At 49.6% G+C, this 24,366-nt stretch overlaps 2 protein-coding genes across 3 annotated transcripts; one reads left to right on the top strand and one right to left on the bottom strand.

The window, feature by feature from the left end:
• Positions 1-5,754: 5,754 nt before the first annotated feature.
• Positions 5,755-11,177, top strand: LOC129641715 (keratin, type II cuticular Hb1). Of its 2 annotated transcripts, XM_055566349.1 has the most exons (10): positions 5,755-6,123; positions 7,326-7,534; positions 8,292-8,352; positions 9,112-9,207; positions 9,434-9,598; positions 9,858-9,983; positions 10,182-10,402; positions 10,660-10,691; positions 10,933-10,989; positions 11,116-11,177. In XM_055566349.1, exons 1-10 carry the CDS (start codon positions 5,755-5,757, stop codon positions 11,175-11,177), a joined length of 1,398 nt encoding a protein of 465 aa, XP_055422324.1. The 2 variants fall into 2 exon arrangements, with proteins under 2 accessions (XP_055422324.1, XP_055422323.1); XM_055566348.1 differs by having other exon boundaries at positions 10,933-11,177.
• A 7,158-nt stretch (positions 11,178-18,335) lies between these two features.
• Positions 18,336-22,720, bottom strand: LOC129651775 (keratin, type II cuticular Hb1-like). Its single transcript, XM_055580361.1, has 4 exons — positions 22,496-22,720; positions 20,304-20,524; positions 19,280-19,311; positions 18,336-18,795 (listed from the first exon to the last, which is right to left on the bottom strand). The coding sequence occupies exons 1-4, from the start codon at positions 22,718-22,720 to the stop codon at positions 18,605-18,607; spliced, it is 669 nt and encodes a 222-aa protein (XP_055436336.1). The 3' UTR covers positions 18,336-18,604.
• Between the last annotated feature and the right edge of the window lie 1,646 nt (positions 22,721-24,366).

Here is a 24,366-nt window from a genome sequence, read left to right as displayed (position 1 = left end):
ACAAGGTAACATCTTGTTGCTAGATTCAAGAATTCTGCGATTGATGTATCCCTGCAATATGCTGAACCCTATCTTAAGTTTGGAAGGAGAGAGGAAAGCACTAAGAGAAGGAAGGAAATATGGATTCTGGAACTCCTGATCTGACAGGGAAGACAGACTCAGAAGTTCAGAAGTTCATGAGAAAGGGCAGAAGCCTGAAGAGAGTTTGTTTATAGCTATACCATCAGATCCTCAGGAGCTCAATGCCTGTTGACAGTGCCCATTCCAGGACAGTGTGAAATACAGTTAGTCTGATGAGAAAGGTATGAACGGATCCCTAGAAAGGGTGAGGACAGGCTTCATAAAGCAGCAGGAGGGACAGTGTTGGTAAAAAAAAAAAAAAGATGTGCATGGAGGTATTTCAGAGAGTAGACAGTGGGAGCAATCTGAGGCAATCTCTTCTTCCTTGCAGAAGAGGAAGGGATCATGAGATGCTTTGACAGTGGAGAGCCAGTGGAGACAGAGACTTCCAAAGCAGGGCCCATGTCATTCTGCTGCATGGCTGCAGACTGGGAAGCAGCCTGTGAACTCTGTATCTGGAAGATACCAAAGCTCTAGGCTTGCAGGTATCCAAGAGGTGTGCCAGAGCTCTGCCCCTCAGCCAAGACAGCCTGGGACAAGGACCAATTGTCCATAAGAACTCACCAGGGGAGGGAGGGCCAAAGGCAGTCCTAGAGAATCTGGCAGAAGAGGAAGCCTGACTCAGGAGCTCCACCCTTGGTGAGGTCCATTCCCACCAACCAGGCTGAGCTCCTGCACCTCCCCCAGCCTATGTCCCTGCCCCATAAGGGCTCATTTATTTAGAGCTGGAGCCTACCCTTTAAGTAGGTCTATACCTGTGCCCCTTCCTCCATGGACCTCCTTTGCTCTTCCATCGTGGAGTGTCCCCCCCACTATTCTCCCATGGGTCTTGCCCTTCTTTTTCCTCCACTGTCCTCCACTTCCTTCCTCTCCCCTCTGTCTCCACCAGTCTCCATTCCATGCCATTCTCCTCACCCCAGTCAGTCTCCATCTTTCTTCCAAGTGGCCCTGGAGAGTAGTAATCTACAAGCAAGCATCTTTCTTCTTCCTTTCCTCTAGAAAACTACCTTTCATCCACTTCTCTTTCCTCAACCCTACCCCATCTCTACTGAAGGCCCATGGCCTTCAGAATTCTTGCCTTGTTGTCTGCCTTTCCCTTCCACTCCCATCATCACTCAGGTTGAGGAGTTTGCTTTGGTAAAGGACACATCCATTCACTTCATCTTTCCTTCAGGCCCCAGCCAAGAACCTCTCCCCACCCCACCCCCACCCTTAGGAATGGCCGCCATCGGTCTGCTTCATCTGGTCCCCACCCCATCTTACCAAAAAAAGCTTTGCATAATTAACCATCAAGCTTTGATGGCTCCATTACTCAGCACCTAATGTGCATCTGGGATTTATTTCATTCATGCAACAAATATTTGCTGAGCACCTACTGTGTGCCAAGTCCTTGGAATATAGCCATGAATCAAATGTTTGTACCCATTGGTATACTGCAGGGTTTGCATTTTTGTTCATGATCTGGGTATATGTACAGCTTTTCCCTTGGAATTGGAAGCTCACAACAAATAAGAGTGAGCTCTCCTCACCCTCTGGTCCTGCACCCTGAGAGCATGCTGAAGGACCCAGAAGAGGTATGGGAGGGAGAGGAATAGTGAGCGTGTGTGAATGTACCATGTACAATGTGATGCTTTAGTGATGGAAGACAGTGGATGGACAGGACTATGATCAAGCTTTTCCACTGCAGTCAAATACACCAGGCTATGACTGCCAGCTCTGCCTCTAACTACAACCCAAGCAAATCTCTTGACCCTCTAGTCCTCAGTGTCCTCATCTGTAAAACAAGAATAATAACACCAGCATCAAAGGGCAACTTGTAAAAATTAAATGCATTAATGCAAGTTGGGCAGTCAGTATAGTATCTACTATGAAATAAGATGAACATCAACAGATGTTGTTATAAGTTTAGAAAACTGTTCATAAAATAGGTTTCTACACTAAGCATATGCTACCTGAATAATTTTTTTAAATAACAACATACCCTAGAAAAACTCTTGTACAGATATACCAGAAGACATGGGAAATAATGTTCATGGCAGATCTGTTCATAATACACTCTGGGAACAGCCACGAGGCCTTGGAGGTGGAAAGATGAATAAACTGTGACATATTCCTACAGAGAGTACAATCCACAGTGAACATGAACACAAGACAGCTACAGGAAGCAACTTTGAACAAAGGAATACACACAATATGATTCCATTTATATGAAGTTCAAAAACTGGAATATATGGTTTAGAGATGCATTCCTTGGTCCTTAAACTAAAGAAAAGCAAAGGAATCATTCAACACAAAATCCCAGAGAAGCATCCTGGTTCAGGAAGGAAGGGGGTGCAGTGACAATGAGGTTCAGAGGAAGTTCCTAAGTTATACATATGTTCTATTTCTTCCCACAAGTGGTAGGCATACCACCTATACATTCTTTTGTAGGGGTGGTATATTTCACAATAAAAGCAATGTTAACTTTCCTGATGGCTCAGTGGGTGAAGAATCAGTCTGCAATGCAGGAGATGCAGGAGATATGGGTTCAATCCCTGGGTCAGGGAGATCCCCTGAAGAAGGGAATGGCAACCCACTCCAGTATTCTTGCCTGAAAAAATTCCATGGACAGAGGAGCCTGGCGGACTACTGTCCAAAAAGTCACAGAGAGTTGGACATGACTGAGAACAGTTGACGGGGCTTAACTTCCATAAAGCTCCTGTTGCCAGAGCCAAGACCACACAGTAGTCATTCTGCCAACCCTTCCCCCTCCCCACTCCCCTTCCCTCACCAAGAGCTTTTTTCACTCCAAGAAAACCTACAGATACAATGTCTTTTTAGGTCTTCAAAATTAGCAGCCATTAGTAATACCTGAATTAAATGAAATGGTGTCACATTTGAATTTTTTTATATCCTGGTTTAAATTGCTTCTTTCAAATTGCTTAGCAAAGACCAGCCATTAGTAATCAGCTTATGTTTATGCGTGTCATTTTTATAGGGAGTTACACTAGTAGAAAAGGCAAAGTGTGTGTGAGTTGCATTCTGACTCACAGGGCTTCTCCTTGGGATACCCAGCCAGCTGGCTGGCTGGAAGCACCACAACTCCATCGTGGGCAGTGCCCAGAGTGGCGGATGAGGGCATAAAGGGCCTCAGAAGAGCTGGCCCAGGTCCCCAAACACATAAAGTGACATTAGGAGCCACACCCTCCTCTGGGATGGCCAGATTGCTGACATGGTCCATGACCGCATGTCCATCCTATTGCAAGTCCCCATTCCTGAATGTTCTACATGGACATCCTATTCTCTTCTTCTCCTTCCTCCTCTTTTCTTACCAACCCCCTCACCTCTTGCCCTAAGCTGCTTTGCCTGCCCTTTGCCCCTACAGCACACCAGCTACCAGCTGCAGTGTTGGGCTGCCAGCTACAGTGTTTCTCTTCTCTTTTCTTCCCATCCATTTAAAACAAACCCCTGTACTTTTATGGGATCATTTTTCTAGTCTTGTTCTATTGGAATGGAGTGTTTCATGTATGTAGAACACAGTATAATCATATCAAGGTACTTACAATATACCAGATGCAAGCAAATAGCTAAAACTGCTCTTCTCCATCCCTTTCCTTCAATTCTCAGCCACGGGGTCCTGCAGATCCCCTCTCCTCAGCCTCTCATTGCCCTGTATCACATGCATGCCCATTGGCCCTCCTGGTTCCAACCATTCCAACAACCCCTGACTCTGCCCATTTTTCTTAGACTGACTCTCCTCAATCCCATATCCACAGATTGCTGCTGTTGTTTAATTGCTAAGTCATGTTCAATTCTTTTGTGATGCCATGAACTGTAACTCGTCAGGGCTCCTTTGTTCATTGGATTTTCCAGACAAGAAAACTGGAGTAAGTTGCCATTTCCTTCTTCAGGGGATCTTCCTGACTCAGGAATCGAACCCAAGTCTCCTGCCTTGGCAGGAGGATTCTTTACCACTGAGCCACAAGAGGAGCCCTATATCCACAGAAACCCTTTCCCAATAAGTTTCTCCACCCTCTTGAAAATCTCCAAGGACTAGGAAATCCAAGGGTTGTCATAACCTATAGGTGAGAAGGCTTGGCATCTCCTCAGTTCCACTTCTTAATAGCTGGGAGGTTTGGGGCAAGTTATTTAACCTCTCCAAGCCTCAGTTTCCTCATCTGTAAAATAGGGATAATGATACCTACTTCATATGGTGGATGTGAGAATTAGAGATCATTTATGGCATATAGTGTTGGTAACAGAGTAGGTGGCCAGTAAAAAGAGAATCTATATTGCCCTACAGAGATCTTTCTAATTGTAAAGGGGAAAACGTACTCAAGTGATCTGATTTAGCATCACCAGTAATAGGACAACTTGATTGTGCTTTCTGGGGTGATACAGTAAGAGTTATAAAGCATTGTTTATGATCTATGCTGCCCAAAAATGTTTTAGTTAAACCCAATCAAGCCTCCAGACCAGCACTATCTGAAAGAAACTGGTGTGATGGTGGAAATGTTCTGTTTCTGTGCTGTCAATAATGTAGCTGCTAGTCATGTGTGGCATGTGACTGAAAAACTAGATATTTTATTTATTTAATTTTAACTAATTTAAATTTAAATAGCCACATGTGTCTATTGGCTACCATGTTGAACAGCCCAGCTCAAGAGTTAATTTTCAGTGTATAGAAAATACAAGAGAGATAGCCATACGTTGAATCAAGAAAATCAATTTTTAAAAATCATAGGACAGTTAGGAAATTTTAATATGAATGGATAGGAAATGATTTTTTGGAATTATCATTCTTCTTCTTGCATGTGAAAAATGGTACTGTCTCTATTCTTAAGAAATGCACGCTAAAGTATTTAAGAGTTCCATGCTAAGCTTTCTGTAATCATCAAATAACTGGGCAAATGTGAAGGCAAGTATGGCACAATGTTAATAACTCTTGAATGTGGGAACCTGGGTAGAACACATCAGGGTGTTTGTTATACAGGTACCATTTCTTCAACTTTCCTAATTTTGAAAATTCTCATAATAAAAGTGAAAGAAAACATAAAACACAAATATTTAATAATCCGCTGACTGCTGTCATGGCAGGGAAAGTCAGAAGTTTTTCAGCAGCCAACTCGACTCGCTGGAGATTGGGAAAATACAGCTTTATGTAACAGCAGGGCCTTACCCACTACTGGGATGGAAACTTCCAGAAGTTATTTGCTAATACCCCAGTCTCTCCTAGGCCCCCCACTCACACCTGCACACACACAGGTCACCTGCTTCTGCCACTTCTGGTTTCCCTTCTCCTCCCTCCACTCTCCTGCCCTGCCCTTCTCTTTCCAGTCTCCTCAGATGACTGCATGCCCAGCTGGCAAGGCACTTTGAAGATGAAACATGCCGAGTCCCTTACAGCCCAGGGACTGGCATCCTTTACACAGAGGAGGGTGCGGGCCACTATTAAAGCACATTCTAGAGAGGCGTTGACCTCAGCTAGCCACACAAGCCCATAAAGCACAAATTGCCACAACTGCATCTGCATAGCCAAGCCCCTTCCGACCTGAGCATAAATAGGACCCTGGCTCTTTGAGGAGGACATTGGAGTTTCCACAAGACTCCAGCTCACCTCTCCTGTACTCTGCAACCTACACCTCCAGAAGGATCATGACCTGCGGATCAGGATTCCGTGGCCGCGCCTTCAGCTGCATCTCCGCCTGCGGACCCCGGCCCGGCCGCTGCTGCATTACAGCCGCCCCCTACCGCGGCATCTCCTGCTACCGCGGCCTCACCGGGGGCTTCGGTAGCCGCAGCATCTGCGGGGGCTTCCGTGCCGGCTACTGCGGCCGCAGCTTCGGGTACCGCTCCGGCGGCGTGGGCGGCCTCAGCCCTCCCTGCATCACCACCGTGTCAGTCAATGAGAGCCTCCTCACGCCCCTTAATCTGGAGATCGACCCCAATGCGCAGTGCGTGAAGCAAGAGGAGAAGGAGCAGATCAAGTGTCTCAACAACAGGTTCGCTGCCTTCATCGACAAGGTGAGTGTCCTTGATCACACCCTTCCTGAACCTTCCCTTCCTGGGTGGGCACTCAAGGGTTAGTCATGGGGGCAAGAGAGATGTGGGCCAGGTGAGCCCCCAGGCTGATGGAGGAGATGGACACACTTCTAGGGCACAGACAGACCAGAGAGATGAGTCTAGAGCAGGGGCTCCTGATTAGAGCACTGTACTATATACAACCTCTGTCCAGACAAGCAGAGTCCCCACAGACAAGGACAAGGCTTGGAACCACATGTCAGAGAAGAAAGCATACATGCAAACAAGACTCAAGAAATGCACACAAGATATGGGAACAGGACCACAGTTCAGCCTTTGAGTGGGTGTCCTTGATCACACCCACCCATACTAAACTTGGGCTGGGACTGATGAGGCAGTCAAATGCAAAAAGAGCTCTACTTGGCTCCCAACCACATGCCATCTAGACTCAGCAGGTCAGGATAACTCAGTTGACCTGAGAAGTGAATGATCTTTCCCAACCTCTTGCTCTCACCCTAATATGGAAAATACAAACATGATCACTATCTTGAAATCCAGAAGTTGCCTTGTCTTTCACAGTCCCCTCTGTCTAATCTCTGCTGAGCTCTTGGTTTGGGTTGTTGCTGTTCAGTCACTCAGTCCTGTCCGACTCTTTGCGACCCCATGGACTGCAGCTCACCAGCTTCCCTATCCTTCACCATCTCTCAGAGCTTGCTCAAACTCATGTCCATTGAGTCAGTGATACAATCCGACCATCTCATCTTTTGTCTCCTCCTTCTCCTCTTGCCCTCAGTCTTTCCCAGCATCAGGGTCTTTTCTAATGAGTCAACTCTTCACAACAAGTAGCCAAAGTATTGGAGCTTCAGCTTCAGCATCAGTCATTCTAATAAATATTCAGGGTTGATTTCCTTTAGGATTAACTGGTTTGATCTCCTTGCAGTCCAAGGGACTCTCAAGAGTCTCCATCTCCAGAGTTCAAAAGCATCGATTCTTTGGCACTTAGACTTCTTTAAGGTCCAACTCTCACATCCATACATGACAACTGGAAAAACCTTAGCTTTGACTATATGGACCTTTGTCAGAAAAAGTAATGGTTTTGGAGTTTACCTTGAAGCAATCAGCACCCTCCCCAAGCCCCTCCATCCCCCAAATAGGCTTTGGGGCAGTAGGAGCCATCTGACCCCTCCTCCCACCCCAAATGGCAGGTGCGCTTCCTGGAGCAGCAGAACAAGCTGCTGGAGACCAAGCTACAGTTCTACCAGAACCGCCAGTGCTGCGAGAGCAACCTCGAGCCCCTGTTCAATGGCTACATCGAGACGCTGAGGCGGGAGGCTGAGTGCGTAGAGGCTGACAGTGGGAGGCTGTCCTCAGAGCTCAACAGCCTGCAGGAGGTGCTGGAGGGCTACAAGAAGAAGTGAGTGTGGCTGGGGGTGATGTTGGGCACAGGAAATGGACATGGATTCAACCACTGGATGAGACTGAAGCATTTCATAGAAGGGGATGTGACCATGCAGGGCAAGTTGGTGGTATGCAGCAGGATCTTCCCATCAGGCAGTCGTTGCTCAGATGCCTATGAGTAGGGCCATGATTCCCTAGGAGGTCTCTTTCTCTGCTCCTTCAGGCTTCTCTTCTGGAAGCCTGATCACCCAGCAACAGTGCCCTGTGCTCTGTGGGAGGAGGCTTCTGCATTCTCCCAGGCCTGGCCCCTCAGGCGCCCACCTGTAGCACTTGGATGTGATATGAATCTCAGTGTCTCTCAGGGCTGCCAGGTCCTAGGTCTCTGGGTTTTCCACTGTCTAGGTTGCTCTAGTGCTGATGGCCTCTGAGATTCATAGGTCCTCCCCCAGCTGAGCTAGGTTGGACACTCAGGTAGGGAGCGGCTGGGGCTGCAGTGCCCCAGAGGGGCTGCTGTCCACTCCTGGCTGGTGCTGAGTCCTTATTTTCCTCCAGAGGTGACCTCAGAGCAGTTTGGGCAGCAGGGCTGTGAGGTTCCAGAAGTGTCACCCCCTGGATCCCTCAATTCCAAGTGGAGAGAGAATCACAGACACACCCCAAGTCTAACCAGGGAGGATCCAGCAGGGCTGCCAGGGATCTTGCTGTGTGGGGAGGTCCTTAGTGTTGTCTCCTTCATTCCTGTAAGGTGGTGACCTCCCTCTATCCTCTTTCCACAGGTATGAGGAGGAAGTGGCTCTGAGAGCAACAGCTGAGAATGAGTTTGTGGCTCTGAAGAAGGTGAGTAACACAGGATTGGGAAGCACAGACATGAGGGAATATCAGAATGACAGACTCTTGTTGGGGAGATCTATGTTCTCAACCTCCCTGTGGGGTGCAGTGACCTTGCTGAGTCAACATGGGAAATTCCCATAGACCAGATCATCAAAGGCACATTCAAGGCTTTGACAAGGGCAGGAACCTTGTAAAATTCACTAGCACCCTGACCTGATGCAGGGGTATGACTGAATTGATCTCTGGATGTTCTGTGCTGCTTCAGAGTTGATAGTCTGTGGCTGGGGTCCCATGGAGGCATTGTAAGCTTCAGTCTCTCTCTTGAGGTATGGTGTCCTGTCTAGTGTCTCAGGAGTCTGGTTAAGAGGAGGAGCAGAGTCCCAGGGTCTAGGGGGAGGATGGAGCAGAGCCAACAGTGGCCAGGTGGAGTTTTGAAGGACTACAGGGAAACAGGGAAGGGTCAAGGTGGTTGAGCAAAGGAGCCAGTCTGGCAAGCTTAGGGTAAGAAGGAGACATGGGAGGTAAGAGATCTCAGGTAGGTGGAGTGAAAGGCTAGTGGTCCACCTCCAAGGCACAAGGCATTTGTTCTTAGAAGGGGAGGAGGTTGTGAGATGCCTCCAGGGAAGGGCAGCATGGAGATAAGACAGGAAGAGGAACACAGGGAATCCTTTCCTCCTCACCTCCATGTATTGTGTGAGGAGAGAGAAGAATTCAGGTGATGATCACCAGGGGTCCTCTTTGCTCAAAGACTCCCCATCTTCCCAGGATGTGGACTGTGCCTACCTCCGCAAATCAGATCTTGAGGCCAACGTGGAGGCCTTGATTCAGGAGATCGACTTCCTTCGGCGACTGTATGAGGAGGTGAGTGATTATGGTCCAGGCAGAAAGCAGCAGCTGGCCCGGAAGAGAGGGCATTGCTCTGCGATCAGAGTTGGATAGGGGTTTGGGCAGGAGCTACAGTCCAGGAGGCTGTCAGAGGGGGCCAGGGCTAGAGACCAGGAAGGGCTGAGAAGGCGGGTACACACTGTGGTGGGGGAAGCCAAGGTGTAAACAAGACCCTTCCATCCTCCCGCCCCACCATCTGCAGGAGATCCGAGTTCTCCAAGCCCACATCTCAGACACCTCGGTCATCGTCAAGATGGACAACAGCCGGGACCTGAACATGGACAACATTGTGGCTGAGATCAAGGCTCACTATGATGACATCGCCAGCCGCAGCCGGGCCGAGGCTGAGAGCTGGTACCGCAGCAAGGTGAGTGGTCCAGGACACCTGCCTTCTAGACATGATGGAAGGGATGCAAGGTATGCATTAACAAGATTTCTTTTGTCTGGAGATTCTGATTCCTAGAGGTGGTAAAAGAAGTACAGACAGCTCTCAGGTTATAGTGGCAGAACAGGGTTGCCATTATGGTTTCACAGGCTGTGTTGGGCAACCTGAAAATCATCCGTGTCGTTCTGAGTGGGTGGTACATCCCATCCTGAGTTACATGAGCCTTTCTGTTTCCCACCAGTGTGAGGAGATCAAGGCCACAGTGATCCGGCACGGGGAGACCCTGCGTCGCACCAAGGAGGAGATCAATGAGCTGAACCGCATGATCCAGAGGCTGACGGCTGAGGTCGAGAATGCCAAGTGCCAGGTAGGAGCTGTTTGAGGCCCACCCAGGTTCCCACAGGCAGTATGTGTGCCCAGCTGGATCTCACCTTTCATGCTGCAGTCCATTTGCATGACTTGAGACCAAGGCTGTGGTCACTCTGGGTGATCCAGGTAATGAAGGGGAGAGATTCCTGCTGTGTGGAGAGACCATAACCCACCTTGTTCTCTCCTGGGCCCTTAGAACTCCAAGCTGGAGGCTGCAGTGACCCAGGCTGAGCAGCAGGGCGAGGTGGCCCTCAACGACGCCCGCTGCAAGCTGGCCGGGCTGGAGGAGGCCCTGCAGAAGGCCAAGCAGGACATGGCCTGCCTGCTCAAGGAGTACCAGGAGGTGATGAACTCCAAGCTGGGCCTGGACATCGAGATTGCCACCTACAGGCGCCTGCTGGAGGGCGAGGAGCAGAGGTAAGGACCATCCCAGCCTGGCCCTGACTACCCATTCCCACCCTTTACACAAATACCTCCCTTGATTCTGGCTGAGCAATGGCCAGGTCTGGGGCAACCCTATCATTTATCACTTTGAAGTGGGGTATTCTGAAGACTCTTCCTTCTGACACTCTGCTCCTTCTTACCACTCGTGGACCACACTCCAAGAATTTGTGGAGCTCTGTTTGCAGCTCTGGCTCAATCACTAATGTTGCCTTTTTCTTCTTCCCTCTCAGACTGTGTGAAGGCGTTGGGTCCGTGAATGTCTGTGAGTATCCTAGGCCCTGTGTGGATGGGTTTACTCGCTTCCTGTAAAGGATGGAAGCAGTGTTTTCTCTGACACCTAAATATGAGTGGGCTGGCATCACAGGAAGAGGGATTTGGGGTCAGACAGCAGGAAGGACCGCTTCTTTTGGACTAGAGTTTTTAAGATGCTTGGAGAGGGTCATAGCCGGGGACGTGACACCCTCGGTCCCCCAGAATTTTGACTCAGTCTTTGGGGTTCGCAGGTGTCAGCAGCTCCCGCGGCGGGGTCGTCTGCGGGGACCTCTGCGTGTCTGGCTCCCGGCCGGTGACGGGCAGCGTCTGCAGCGCCCCCTGCAGCGGGAACCTGGCGGTGAGCACTGGCCTGTGCGCGCCCTGCGGCCCCTGCAATTCCGTCACGTCTTGCGGCCTGGGCGCTGGCGGCGTGGGCTCCTGCGGCATCAGTTCCTGCGGCGTGGGTTCCTGCGCCAGCGTCTGTCGCAAATGTTAGGCCTCCCAACTCAGGCCCCGCCCGCGCATCTCTCCCGCGCAGCCCAGCAGGGCCCTCCCTGCATGGCCCCGCCCCCTCCCCTGCATGGCCCCGCCCCCTCCCCTGCATGGCCCCGCCCCGCCCCCGCCCCCCCCCCCCCCCCGCTCTGGGTGGAGCAAGCCCTAGGCAACCTCTCTCGTACTTCAAAAGGTCCGTCCCACTCCTGGCCTCTCAAGTCTGTGCGTAATGCCCTCTTCCTGGGTTCTGCCGCCCGCTCTGGGAAAGGCTACCCTAAAAAAAAGTCCCTTTGGCCACCACAGGAAGGGACCCCAGGGCAGGGAGAACCAAGACCCCACTCTGGGTTGTCGTGGGGCCAATGGCCAGAGTCCCCACCCTGTCCCAGCATCTCCCTTCCTTCTCTGCTGTGTTCATCTCTTCCAAGATCTGTGTTTCCAATAAACCAATGTAGCCAACCCTGAGCCTTGTCTGTACTTATGTTATCCTCCTCAGGGTCGAGGTTTGGGAGAGTCCCCAAGCATGAAGCAGAGAAAGCCCCAGATCTGGGGTCTCCACTAGAGTCCTCTGTCCCTGGGCTCACAGCAGTCTCGGGTTTAGCCAAGGACGGTGCTAGGCCACTATATCCTGGAATTTTATCCACACCACCTTCACGCTATGTCTTGCAGAGGAAGAAACTAGAGCTCAGGGACCCACAGTAGGCAGGGCCAGCCTCTACCCTGAGTTCAGTGGCACACAGCTGGGGTTTGAACCTCATGTGCCTGTTTAGTGGTCATGTCACTAAACCACAACTGCCTCCCTCTGTGCACATCTGTAAACTTATGAATAGATTCACCAGTCACTCAGAGCTTAAGGAAACATCAATCTTGGCTTTGGTGGAGAAGACTCATGCCTGAGTAATTCACGAGAATTCTTTAAGGGGTGAATATATGAACATGACTTAAGCTTTCAAAAAGGCTTTGATATGACTGCCTTTTTTTTAAATGGAGTCCTTTTGGGGTTTGGAGACCTGCCATCACTGATAAATTACCTCAAAGCTGGACAACAACAAGGAGCAAAAAGACCATGTGGCCCAGAGGTGAGTACACAGACCCTGGATCCAGACTGCATGGGTCCAAAACTGGGCTCTGTTCATAGCTGAGTGACTTTGAGCAGTTTACTTACCCTCTCTGTGCCTCAGTTTGCATACATCTAAAGTGAAATGATAAAAAGAGCACCTCTCTTTCACCTCCTAGGGTTATTGGCAGGATGAAAGAATTTAATATATGTAAAATAATTAGTGCTTGCCACAAAATAACCACAACATGTGTTTATTGTCAGTGGTATTCTTTTGCAGAGTATAAAATAGAAATCCTTCCTGGGATAAGGGCCATGGCCTGCCTATCATTACACTTATATCTGTGATCAGAGATGCAAGCATAGAGAGAAATCCCTACATCTTCTGGGCCATCAAGCTCCTCCCTGCAGTGAACTGTCCCCCCTGCACTGATGAGGATATTACAAGTGCTGGTGCGAGTGGGACGATGGCCCCTCAGCTTCATTAGAGACCGAACTGAGTACCTGAATGTACACGTATACAGCACAGTGAATCTCAAAACTTCTGGACCCGGGCCCAGGAAGCTAACAGAAATGGAAGTCCCCATTCCATCACTAAGGGCAATAGAAATAATTGAGACCAGAAGTGAGAGGTCTGGAAAGACACAGGCTCTTTTATTTATTTATTTATTTTTTTAATTTTATTTTATTTTTAAACTTTACAATATTGTATTAGTTTTGCCAAACATCGAAATGAATCCGCCACAGGTATACCCGTGCTCCCCATCCTGAACCCTCCTCCCTCCTCCCTCCCCATACCCTCCCTCTGGGTCGTCCCAGTGCACCAGCCCCAAGCATCCAGTATCGTGCATCGAACCTGGACTGGCGATTCGTTTCATACATGATATTATACATGTTTCAATGCCATTCTCCCAAATCGCCCCACCCTCTCCCTCTCCCACAGAGTCCATAAGACTGATCTATACATCAATGTCTCTTTTGCTGTCTCGTACACAGGGTTATTGCTACCATCTTTTTAAATTCCATATATATGTGTTAGTATACTGTATTGGTGTTTTTCTTTCTGGCTTACTTCACTCTGTATAATAGGATCCAGTTTCATCCACCTCATTAGAACTGATTCAAATGTATTCTTTTTAATGGCTGAGTAATACTCCATTGTGAATATGTACCACAGCTTTCTTATCCATTCATCTGCTGATGGGCATCTAGGTTGCTTCCATGTCCTGGCTATTATAAACAGTGCTGCGATGAACATTGGGGTACACGTGTCTCTTTCCCTTCTGGTTTCCTCAGTGTGTATGCCCAGCAGTGGGATTACTGGATCATAAGGCAGTTCTATTTCCAGTTTTTTAAGGAATCTCCACACTGTTCTCCATAGTGGCTGTACTAGTTTGCATTCCCACCAACAGTGTAAGAGGGTTCCCTTTTCTCCACACCCTCTCCAGCATTTATTGCTTGTAGACTTTTGGATCGCAGCCATTCTGACTGGCGTGAAATGGTACCTCATAGTGGTTTTGATTTGCATTTCTCTGATAATGAGTGGTGTTGAGCATCTTTTCATGGACACAGGCTCTTTTAAAGGACAGGATTAATCCTAGGTCTTCTGACCACCAATGTGTCCCCTCCACCCTCCAATGGAATTCTGAGGACAGAGCCCTCAGAGAGTTCCAGAATCCACAACTGTTCTAACCAGCCCTCTGTGCTGTGACAACATACAGCTCAGAAGTAGACTTTGTCTGGAGTCCAGATCCAAGGCCCCAGTACCAGCTCCATCTCCCAACCCCCGTTCAGGAGCCACCGGTCCTGGGAGACAGCTCCGTCAACTGACCCCTCCCTCTGCATCTCCCTAGTCTCATCAGCTCAGCTGGACCTCGATGACTTGTCATACTTCACTCTCTCACCCTCCCTCTGGCTCTGACCTCTTACCTACTCCAGCTCCACAATCCTCACCTCCCTATAGGTTCCCAGTCCTGGACAGGCTTAGGCAGAGGCACAAGGGTGAATGAATCACATACATGTTGCCCATGATGCAGGATGGTAAAGAAAATGAAACATCTTGCTGTGTGACGTACAGCAAGTCACTTCTCCTTTCCGGGCTTCAGTGTATTCATTAGTGGGGAAAAAAAAAAAAATGATTGGACCAGATAGACGCTAAAGTCCCTTAGCCATTTAAAGTTCTATTTTTTTTAATTGAAATATAGTTGATTTACAAAGTTGTGTTAATTTCAGGTATACAACAAAGTGATTCAGTATATATATAGATAGATATTATTTTTCAGATTCTTTTACATTTTAGGTTATTACAAGTTGTCTAATATAGTTCCCTGTGCTATACAGTAGGACCTGTTGTTTATTTTATATATAGTAGTTTGAATCTCTTAAACCCGAGCTCCTAACTTATCCCTCCCCCTGATCTTTCCCCTTTGGCTAACTGCAAGTTTGTTTCTAACTCTATGAGTCTAATTCTGTTTTGTAAATAAGTTCATTCAGTTCACTTCAGTCGCTCAGTCATGTCCGACTCTTTGCAACCCCATGAATCGCAGCACGCCAGGCCTCCCTGTCCATCACCAAATCCCGGAGTTCACTCAGACTCAGGTCCATCAAGTCGGTGATGCCATCCAGCTGTATCATCCTCTGTCGTCCGTCCCCTTCTCCTCCTGCCCCCAATCCCTCCCAGCATCAGAGTCTTTTCCAATCAGTCAACTCTTCGCGTGAGGTGGCCAAAGTACTGGAGTTTCAGCTTTAGCATCATTCCTTCCAAAGAAATCCCAGGGCTGATCTCCAGAATGGACTGGTTGGATCTCCTTGCAGTCCAAGGGACTCTCAGGAGTTTTTTCCAACACCACAGTTCAAAAGCATCCATTCTTCGGCACTCAGCTTTCTTCACAGTCCAACTCTCACATCTATACATGACCACAGGAAAAACGATAGCCTTGACTAGACGGACCTTAGGATCAGTTTTTTAGACTCCACATATAAGTGGTATCATATTTGTCTTTCTCTGTCTTACTTCACTTAGTATGATAATCTCTAGGTCCATCTATGTTGCTGCAAATGACATTACTTCTTTTTTATGGCTGAGTAATACTCTAGTATATATATGCCACATCTTCTTAATCCATCTATCGATGGACATTTAGGTTGCTTCCTTGTCTTGGCTCGTGTAATCAGTGAAAGCTCTATTATTCTTTAGTAGACGTGGGATGGGACAAGGAGCTGGAGGGAAGTAGGGAGCCGTGGTGCCATACACTGTACTTCATCCCTCACAGCTCACTGTCTGTAGCTTTCTGTCTGTGAGTGGAGCAGAATGATCGCATCCAGGTACATGTACATGTCTGGGCATCTGTGTGGAAAGATGTACGTGTGTGAATATGTGTATGCCTGTGTATATGTGCTGCAGAGAGGACATTTGTGGATGCACGAGGGTATGACTGCAGTGTGAGTGAACAGGTGGACTGGTTTGGGTGAGACGGGGTCACATATGAAGAACTGGACTCTGCACTATGGCGAGAGTGGTGATAGGCAGGTGCTGCTGGGGGTCATGCTGGGGAGGTACCCTCTGACTGGGGAACCCTAGCTCTAACTTGGGCTCCTCTTCCTACCCTTCTTGCCCTGTAATTACTGCAGCTCCAGCCAGGGCAGAGGGAGACCAGCTGGATTTCTTGAAGTTGGACAGCCTTCTTCAAAGGTACTCAAAACTTTCCCCAAGAACTCCAGTAAGTGAAATATTGATTATATTCATAGAATGCCTACTATGTTTTCAGCTCTTTACATATAGTAATATATTTAATTCTGAAACCTCCCTGTGTTAGGTACTATTCTTATTTTACAGATCAACAGTAGAGAGATTCATTAGGGAGGAAAAATACAAGGGATAAATGAATCTTCATTAGGTGTACGGAGAGCAGTAAAAGCAAGACTGGAAAGAGAATCTGGGCCCTTGCTTCTTATTCCAAGCTGGACTGGTTGATATACTGTAGCTAGAATCACATCAGGAAGGGCTGCATTTAGATGCATCAGGAGACTCCCAAGGAGGTCCCTAGGGTTAATAGTGGGAGAACAGGGCCCGATTCATCCAAGGACAGAGTGGGCCACACAGGACCACAGGGCTTCAGCCCATGCGTATCTACTACATGGCAGACTCTGGAGATGGATGGATGAGGTAGGTCACGGTCCTCAAGGGATGCTATGAAGTTGCATGCAACACTCCAAGTGCTGCCATCAAGTGTGAGTCAGGGGTGGGGGCAGATGGGGGCTGACCCCTCAGGATCTCTTTCGATGAGAAGCAACTGGTGACACCTCCTCCCTTCAGAAGTCACTCGACTCACAAAGCTTTGTAAATAGATGAGGACTGACTCTCCATAAATGCCCCAGACTGGAATGTGGCCTGTGGCCAGGAAAGCCACTCAGAAAATAGGTCCCCAGACCACAAGCATTGGCCTGGGCCCAACAAGTGACTAAAATCTGACCCCATGGCCCTTGGCGTCTCTAGCCTGACATCAGGCTTGGGATTTGGAAAGAAAACCTGTGGTCTGCAACCAGTCCTCAGTGATAATGGTTGCAGGATGCTCACCATCAATCCTGCCTACAGCTCCTAGGGCGCATGGGGTGGGTGGGTGGGGGGTGCAGGGAGGGGCATAGCTCTTCCTTCTGTACTTCCCATAATCTTCCTTCATTGACATGATCAGCAGGGCAGAAGGTGGAAAAACCTGACTTTGAATATCAGAGAATCTCATCACCTCCTAGCAAAATGCAGGGAACACAAAATCCACCTGAAAAAGGTGTTGGTCAAAATGTTTATACCATTGGTGTCGGTCAGAAAGGATCAAGGAGGCTGATGCATGAGTCCAGTGGGGCCCTGTTCCCTGTCCCTCAGGTGGATGGCAGGCTGCCAGCCAAGTTCTGGTCCCATTCCTCTTGCATGAGACTACTCTGTTTATCCAGGAGGTAGGCATTTTGGGTACCTGTTCTCTGGGCAGGAACCCAGAAAACACAGCAGACACTCTGGCACTAGCAAACCTTAAAAGGTAAACCTGGGGCCTCTGGCCAGTGACTCACCTTAGCTCCACCCAGGGAAATAGAAAGCAGGGACCACTGTCCGCCAGATAGGTTGGTGATGTAATCCTTTGTGCAACAGAAAAGAATGTGAGCTCCTTGAATGGAGGCTTCTCTCAGGCCTGTGTGGCAAGGAAAGAACCCAGAAACCCAGCCTTTCTCAGGTCACCCCACCACAACAAACTGGCCTACCTTCTGCACCCTCTCCCAAAGGTGCCTTGTGAAAATGCAAATCAAACTACACCAGAGACCTGGAAGTAGCCAAACTGGAACTTCTGATTCCAAAGCTCATGTTTTCCTCCTCTGTGGTATGTTGTTCCCATCCCACGGTCAGATGATTTGTTCATTTAAAGCCTGGACCACCCAACTGTGTCCATGTCCTCCAGCCCTAATCTGCCAGGGTCATTTTCCCCTGGGCCTGTCCTCAAGTGCTCACACCAGGGCGGTAGAGTGAGGCTCACCTTCAACCCCATCACTGTATTTTTTCTGCTCCATTTCCTGTTTAAGGCCTGCCCCCCACCCACCACCACCAGACCATTGCCCAGGACTAGAGTGCCTTGCCCACCAAGCACTATGCCTGATCTTCAGTGGCCATTCGGCACTTATAGAGTGAGTGGATCAATGAATGCAGTTCTCAGCAGCTCTGGCAAGATTAGCTGCCTGTGGACCCCAGGCTGGGAATCAGTCCACCATCATGCATGAATCAACCCCTTCTTTCCCTTTCACTGGGTTTTCCTGGTAGCTCCAGGAGCCCACACACACACACGCACACACGCACACACACACACACACCACAGAATATCCCTAACCCTTAAGATCCTGGTCCTCTGATATCACCATCAACTGAAGTCATATGGACCCACACACCCAAAGTGGGGTTGCTTCCTGGTAATGTCTCCCCTTTTCTTTTCCCTCCCCCAAATCCAGCCAGCTTTTGTCTTTGCTCTGGGGATAGAGAGCCTGAAGAATCTAGGCACAAACAGCAGGAAGGCTCCAACTGCTACATAACTTTTTATTGCAGAGGAGGAGTCCCAGGAAAAGAAGGGGATGGGGCAGTTCAGAGGGGAGGGGTGCTGGATCCAGGGAAAACAAATACCATGCTTCCCAGTGGCACAGCATCCAGCCTATCCCCACACTGGGGATGGGTCTACCATGGTCCAGTAAACTACATTCAAAGACTTTATAACCTAGGGTGGGGGACAAGAGGGAGAGGTGAGACGAGGGTCGGAACCGTGGGAGCGGGCATCTGAGACACAGGTCCAAGTCACTGGGGAGGAAGCTAGGGTTCCTTGACTTCTCTGGAGTAGGGCAGGAAGGATTCAGCATCTGCGTGAGCCGCCGCAGCGTAAACCCCCGACACAGCCGGGGGAGCCGCAGAGCGCACAGACGCCGCCAGGGGCGCTCGTCTCCACGGCGCTGGGACCCGCTCTGGGCGGCCGCAGTGCCTCAGGGCCCGAGGCTGAGCCCGGCAGGCCGGTGGGAGCACTTCCCAGGGCTGAGCGGAGAGAGGCTGTTGGAGGAAAAAACCCTGCCCTTTCCGCCCCAGAAGACAGACATACAGACATACAGATATACAGATGTGCAGACACCTCCCCCTACCAGATGACAGACGTGCAAACTCCTCAAAGTGACAGATACACAGACCCCATCCCCTAAGAAACAAACTCGGGAATGTCCCCTCCCTGGAGTCAGCCCCAGATTCTCCCCCACGTGAGAATAAAACAGTCTCTTCCACGGGGATAAACCCACAGACCTTCCTCCCACACCCCAGGACACATCTACAGATCCCCCACCAAAGAGCAGACCACAGAACCCCCTTTCCCAATACACACAAACACCAATTAACCACCCCCAAGAGAAAAAACAGCTCTCACAAAGGGGAGACACACAGGGGAAGAGGCTCCCTACTCCTTCCCAGAGAGGATACATGCCCAGGGTAGGGAGGGGATGACATGTGGCCCCTCCCACCCCAGGTTACTCTCTTATTTACTTACTTATATTTCCTGCCCCAAATCCCAGATCAAGCCTGCAGGGAGAAGGAGGGAGCAGGTGAGTGAACCCATCTACCAGGCAGAATACTCACCATTCTTCAAAACAAAGCACTTCTGGCCCTCTCCAGACAGGCAGAAATCCTTCCCTTCTGAAAGCTACTTGGGTCTCTCAGATCCACTCAGCCCTTTTGAGTAAAGACTCCTTCTGGACCTTTACACTCAACCCTTCCTGTCTTAAATTCAAATAATTCTTTTACTGAAGAATTCTTAGAGAAGGGAGAAGGCAGAAGATTTACACTGTCTTTAGCCTAAACTTATCTTGAAATTAGACCCCAGGATGGGGGCATTTTGAAGGCAGATCCCAGAGGAGATAGGTCAGTTGTCTGGAGAATATTGTTCAAGCCTCACCCAGTCTGTTTCTACTGGTAGGTCCCTAAGGTGGTCTTTTACTCTCTGAGACTCAGTTTCCTCATCTGTAAAATGGGGATAATAGAACCTCCCTCCCAGGAGTTTAAAGGAGACAATACATACAGCTTGTCTGCTGCACGATGGGTTCCCTTTCCTTCCCCTCAGCCTAGTGGGCCCAGCTGGAGCTGGAAGCCCTTGGGTCTCTACCTGCCTAATGTTAAAAGCCAGGCCCTACCTCTTGCCATAAACCCTGCCTCCCCCAGGCCTGGAGGAGAGAGGAGCAGAGTTGAAGGCACCCACACCAGGGATCTTACTCCCTCTGGCTGGGCCTTGGTCCTTGCAGTTGTCTCAAGACAAACTGGCTCCTGCTTTCTGATCCTGAGAGTGAAAGAGTTATTCATCACAGGTGCTAAAATTACTTGTTAGCTGGGACCCTTGGTCTAAAGGTCTGTGAGATGGAGGGAAAAAAACTGACTCCAGGAGAAGAGATCCCTAGATACCCAGCTCACCTCTCCTCACCTTATCCCCAACCCCAGCTGGCGAGGACCCAGGCGGTATCCTCCCTTAAGCTTCTCTACTCCTCTCCTTGACCACATCTGAAGCACCGCCTAGCCCTCACCTGCTCTCCTCACCCTCCAGCAGCTTCCTGTAGATGGCGATCTCGAGCTCCAGGCCCAGCTTGACGATCATGAGCTCCTGGTACTCACGCAGCTGCCGCACCATGTCCTGCTTGGCCTTCTGCAGGGCAGCTTCCAGCCAGACCAGCTTGCCCTTGGCGCTTCCTGAGGCCCTTTCCTCCTGCAGAGCGGCTGGGTCCTTGCCTCTCTCTGGTTCACAGGCCTGGGGGCAAAGGGAAGACCACAGACGAGGACATCCTCAGCCCCTCCCCACTCAAGGGTCCAGACCTTTCTCCATAGCCGGAGGGCCGAAGAGAAGTTAGAGATCGCTAAGAGGAATGAGTGTGCCTGCTCTGAAATCTGTGTTTGTGTGTCTGCCCCACTCCCAGGGTGGAGGTTGTTGGGGACCAGCCATCTTAGGTGACTGAGAGCCTTTTGCATCTAGTATGTGGGTGTGCCTGCTAAGTCGCTTCAGTCACGTCCAACTCTTTGTGATCCTGTGGACTGTAGCCCACCAGGCTCCTCTGTCCATGGGATTCTCCAGGCAAGAATACTGGAGTGGGTTGCCCCGCCCTCCTCCAGGGGGTCTCCCCAACCCAGGAGTTGAACCCGTGTCTTCCGCAGCTCCCACCTTGGCAGACTGGTTCTTTAGCTCTAGCCCACCTGGGAAGCCCACATCTAGTATAGTCATACTTCCAAAAGGAGCTAGGGTCTGGGAAGCAGCAGATACATTTTAGCATGTCATTCTGGGGTTATTGTTTCATCAGGGAAATGAGCAGGAAAAGTATCCTTTCCTCACAACAGACTGGAATTTGTAGTCTCTAGAGAAAAAAAATATTGATAATAAAGGCCTGCCTTGGTGAGGCATACTTGCTGCTTAGGGAACCAGTCGGGGAATCAGAGCCGCTGAGGCTGCCGGGAGACTGCCAACAATGGGCCCACCCAGCCACCACTCTGTCACCCTTGGAGCCTGAACGGTTTGTCCCCTCCTCAAAGTCAGGGGTTCCTGGAGAAGGGAGAACCCCCACGAATATCCTGCAGAGCCTGAGACACTTGTCTCTGCAGAAAACAAGAACTGACTGGAAGCAGAACCTCTTCCCTTTGTGGGGTGGAGCATGGGCCAGGGCAGGAGCTTGACCCAGAGGGTGGCTGAGAGGAAAGAGGAGCAGGTGAGAGGGAGAGAGGTGGGGAGAAAGAGGGCATTCATGTGGGAACCTTCTCTTTCCGGAGCCTAAAGCCTGAGAAACACAAATGCCTACAGAGCCTGGCTGGAGACATCAAAAAGTATAGGCCAGCGACTTTCCTGATGGTTCAGTGGTGAAGACTGCACTCCCAATGCCCAGGGCCTGGTTCCATCCCTGATCAGGGAACTAGGATGCTGTAACTAAGACTGGGCACAGCGGGGTGGCAGGGAGGGAGGGGAGACGGAATAAAGGCCAAATATAAAGTGTATATGGATAGTACCCAGCTCCACAAAGAAATATACACACTCTAATTTTCCTGAAATCACAAGCATGTCTTTCCTGTTTTCAGTCTTTCATTTCTTCACCTTAGATAGAGAGCTAGATCCAGAGCCTAGCTGTATCTCTTTGACAAGCATGACAAGAGTACTAGCCAAGGTGAGGATAAATGGCAAAGATCCCTCTGCCTCAGTGTCAAAGGATGCAGTTTGGAGTGGTGGAGTCTGCGGCACACTGCAGGAGCATGACCCTCATGTGAAGATGAAAGAGAAGATAGAGGCCTCTCTTCTCTCACCAGATGTTACTGTGTGAGACCAGTTTAATATTGCCAGATCTGCATGTTTTTAGAGGGAATCCATGATACTGAATTTCTAGGTAAGGTCTTGACATTTCTGAAGATGGGTTCAAATTTCACACTGTAGGACAATCACAAAACATACAGACTTAAAAATATATATACATAAAAAAATGATATAAAAACAAGCATCCATATACATAGATTTTTACCTACATGTTAATTACTTACCCACATTAAAAAAAACTCAAAGTCCTGGGCAAATGCAAGTATGGTATATACACACATAAACACACTCCTCTTTGCTCAGACATTCACAAAGAGAAACTCTATCCAAAGGATGAGGGGTGTCTGTCTAGTCTAGTCTAGGATGCATCACCAACATCACCACTCAGCTACCCCAACGCCCGCCCCTCACCTGGCTCTTGGTGCCGTCCACCTCCACTGTCAGCCGCTGGATGGCCTGGTTCAGCCTGTTTAGCTCCTCCTTACTGTGTCGCAGGTCCTGCATGTGTTTCTGCACTGTTGCCTTTATCTCCTCGCACTGTGAGGTGGGGACAGCCAAGTGGGGTCGGGGGTAGATCAAGAAGATGAGGAAGCAGCAGGTGCACTCACTGGAGACCAGCAAGACCGTTCCAGCACCCACCCACCCACTTGCTATCATGGGTGGGTCATTTGACTCCTCTGAGCCTCTGCTGCTCCATCTATAAGATGGGCATGGTCATCCTTTCTATCCTCAGAGGTGGTTGAGAGAAGGAAGGGCACGTGGCTGGCACCATGGCACGTGGGCCACCAGGTCTGTGGATGCCAGAGGTAGTGTGGACTCAGCCACAAAGGGTAACAGCACCGCAGTCTGTTGAGTCTTTGGACTGAGACCACACAGAGCTGACCCCAGGAATCAGGGTAGCTGACCCTAGGACATCAGTTCTCGTCCTTCACTACACAGGCTCATCTAAATGAATACAAAAGGCAGTTAAAAAAATTCAACATTCCCGAATTTCAAAAATACTTTTTCAAATCTAAGAATATGAAGAAACTTTCCTAATTTGATGAAGGTTATTAATCAGTGACAAAAGACCCAGTTTCCAGCTACTTCCCCAAACCCAAGGCCACTCTGGGACAACATTATGGGATGACAAGGGACAAAATCAGTGGGCCTTTACCCTTCCTGCATCCTGTCTGTACATGCCAACATCTAACCAGTTGGGTACGGTGACCAATGCTTTCACAGTGCCTTACACTCTCCAGTATTTTCCCTCCACCATCTGCCTGGGGCTCAGGACCACCTGTGAGGTAGGCCAGGGAGATGTTCTTGTCTCTAGTATCCTCCCTCGGGCAAGCTGATGCTCAGCCACCATACAAGAAGTAGGGACCCTGAGGGATATGACCAACCCTGCCAGTCAATGGCTGAGCCTGGCTGCATCTTAAGTCCACACACTTTGCTCTGCTCCCCAAGGAACAGATAAAGTCAACAGGCCCTTCAACACAGAGAATAGGAACTGTTCACTCCAGCCCAGTGCAAATTTCCTTCCAAGGTATTGATAGATAGGGTGTGGGGAATGGATGAAAAGAGACTGTGAAACTTCATCTCCGACCAGTCTCTGCCCTATTCTTACTGCCCGCAACCGCTCTCATTCCCAAAAGCTGAAGACACAGCAGGCAAGCTTGTGCCTGGCAGGGTCCAACAGATCTGGGTGGAGTTCAAGACTCCTCCTCCTGTGTGAACTAATGAGCCGTACAGACAAGTCTCACCATGATGAGCAGAGCTGTTTTCTCCTCCAAGCCTCCCGTGGGCCCTGAAACTCAGCTCTAGCCCAGAGAGCTCCTAGAATGCTCAGCTCTGAGGGACAAAGCCTCTTCTTCCTGGGGGCTCTGTGACCTCATCTTGTTACATTTGCAGAGTTCTTTTTGGGGGGAGTGGTGGAAGGGGCCGTCCTGTGAGCCCAGAGGGGAACATGATAGTCTCTAAGCTGGAAAGGACCTGCAAAGAATAAGAGGAGGAGGAGGAAGCAGGGTAGGGGAAGGAAAATGACTTCAGGTGGGGGAAACCTGTGGAGCTGGGGAGTCTGGGCTTTGGGAGTGGGCCATGGGGAGCCACAGAAGGTGCTTGAAGAGGCCAGCAGCCTGGTGTACGTACGATGCAGTGTGGGAAGGCCTGTCTGGTAGCAATGCAGAAGACAGGAGGGAGAGAGACTACGGCTGGGAGTCCATTTCCACTAGTAGGTAGGAAATCTGGGAAAAGACAGGACTCCAAACTGAAGGAGTAACAGGGACCAGAGAACACAAGTTGATCGGCATTTTCTTTTGTTT

This window comes from Bubalus kerabau, chromosome 1, assembly GCF_029407905.1.
Source record: "Bubalus kerabau isolate K-KA32 ecotype Philippines breed swamp buffalo chromosome 1, PCC_UOA_SB_1v2, whole genome shotgun sequence".
Taxonomy (NCBI): domain Eukaryota; kingdom Metazoa; phylum Chordata; class Mammalia; order Artiodactyla; family Bovidae; genus Bubalus; species Bubalus kerabau.
Note: the sequence above shows the minus strand (reverse complement) of the source record. Positions and strands in the feature narration are given on the sequence as shown.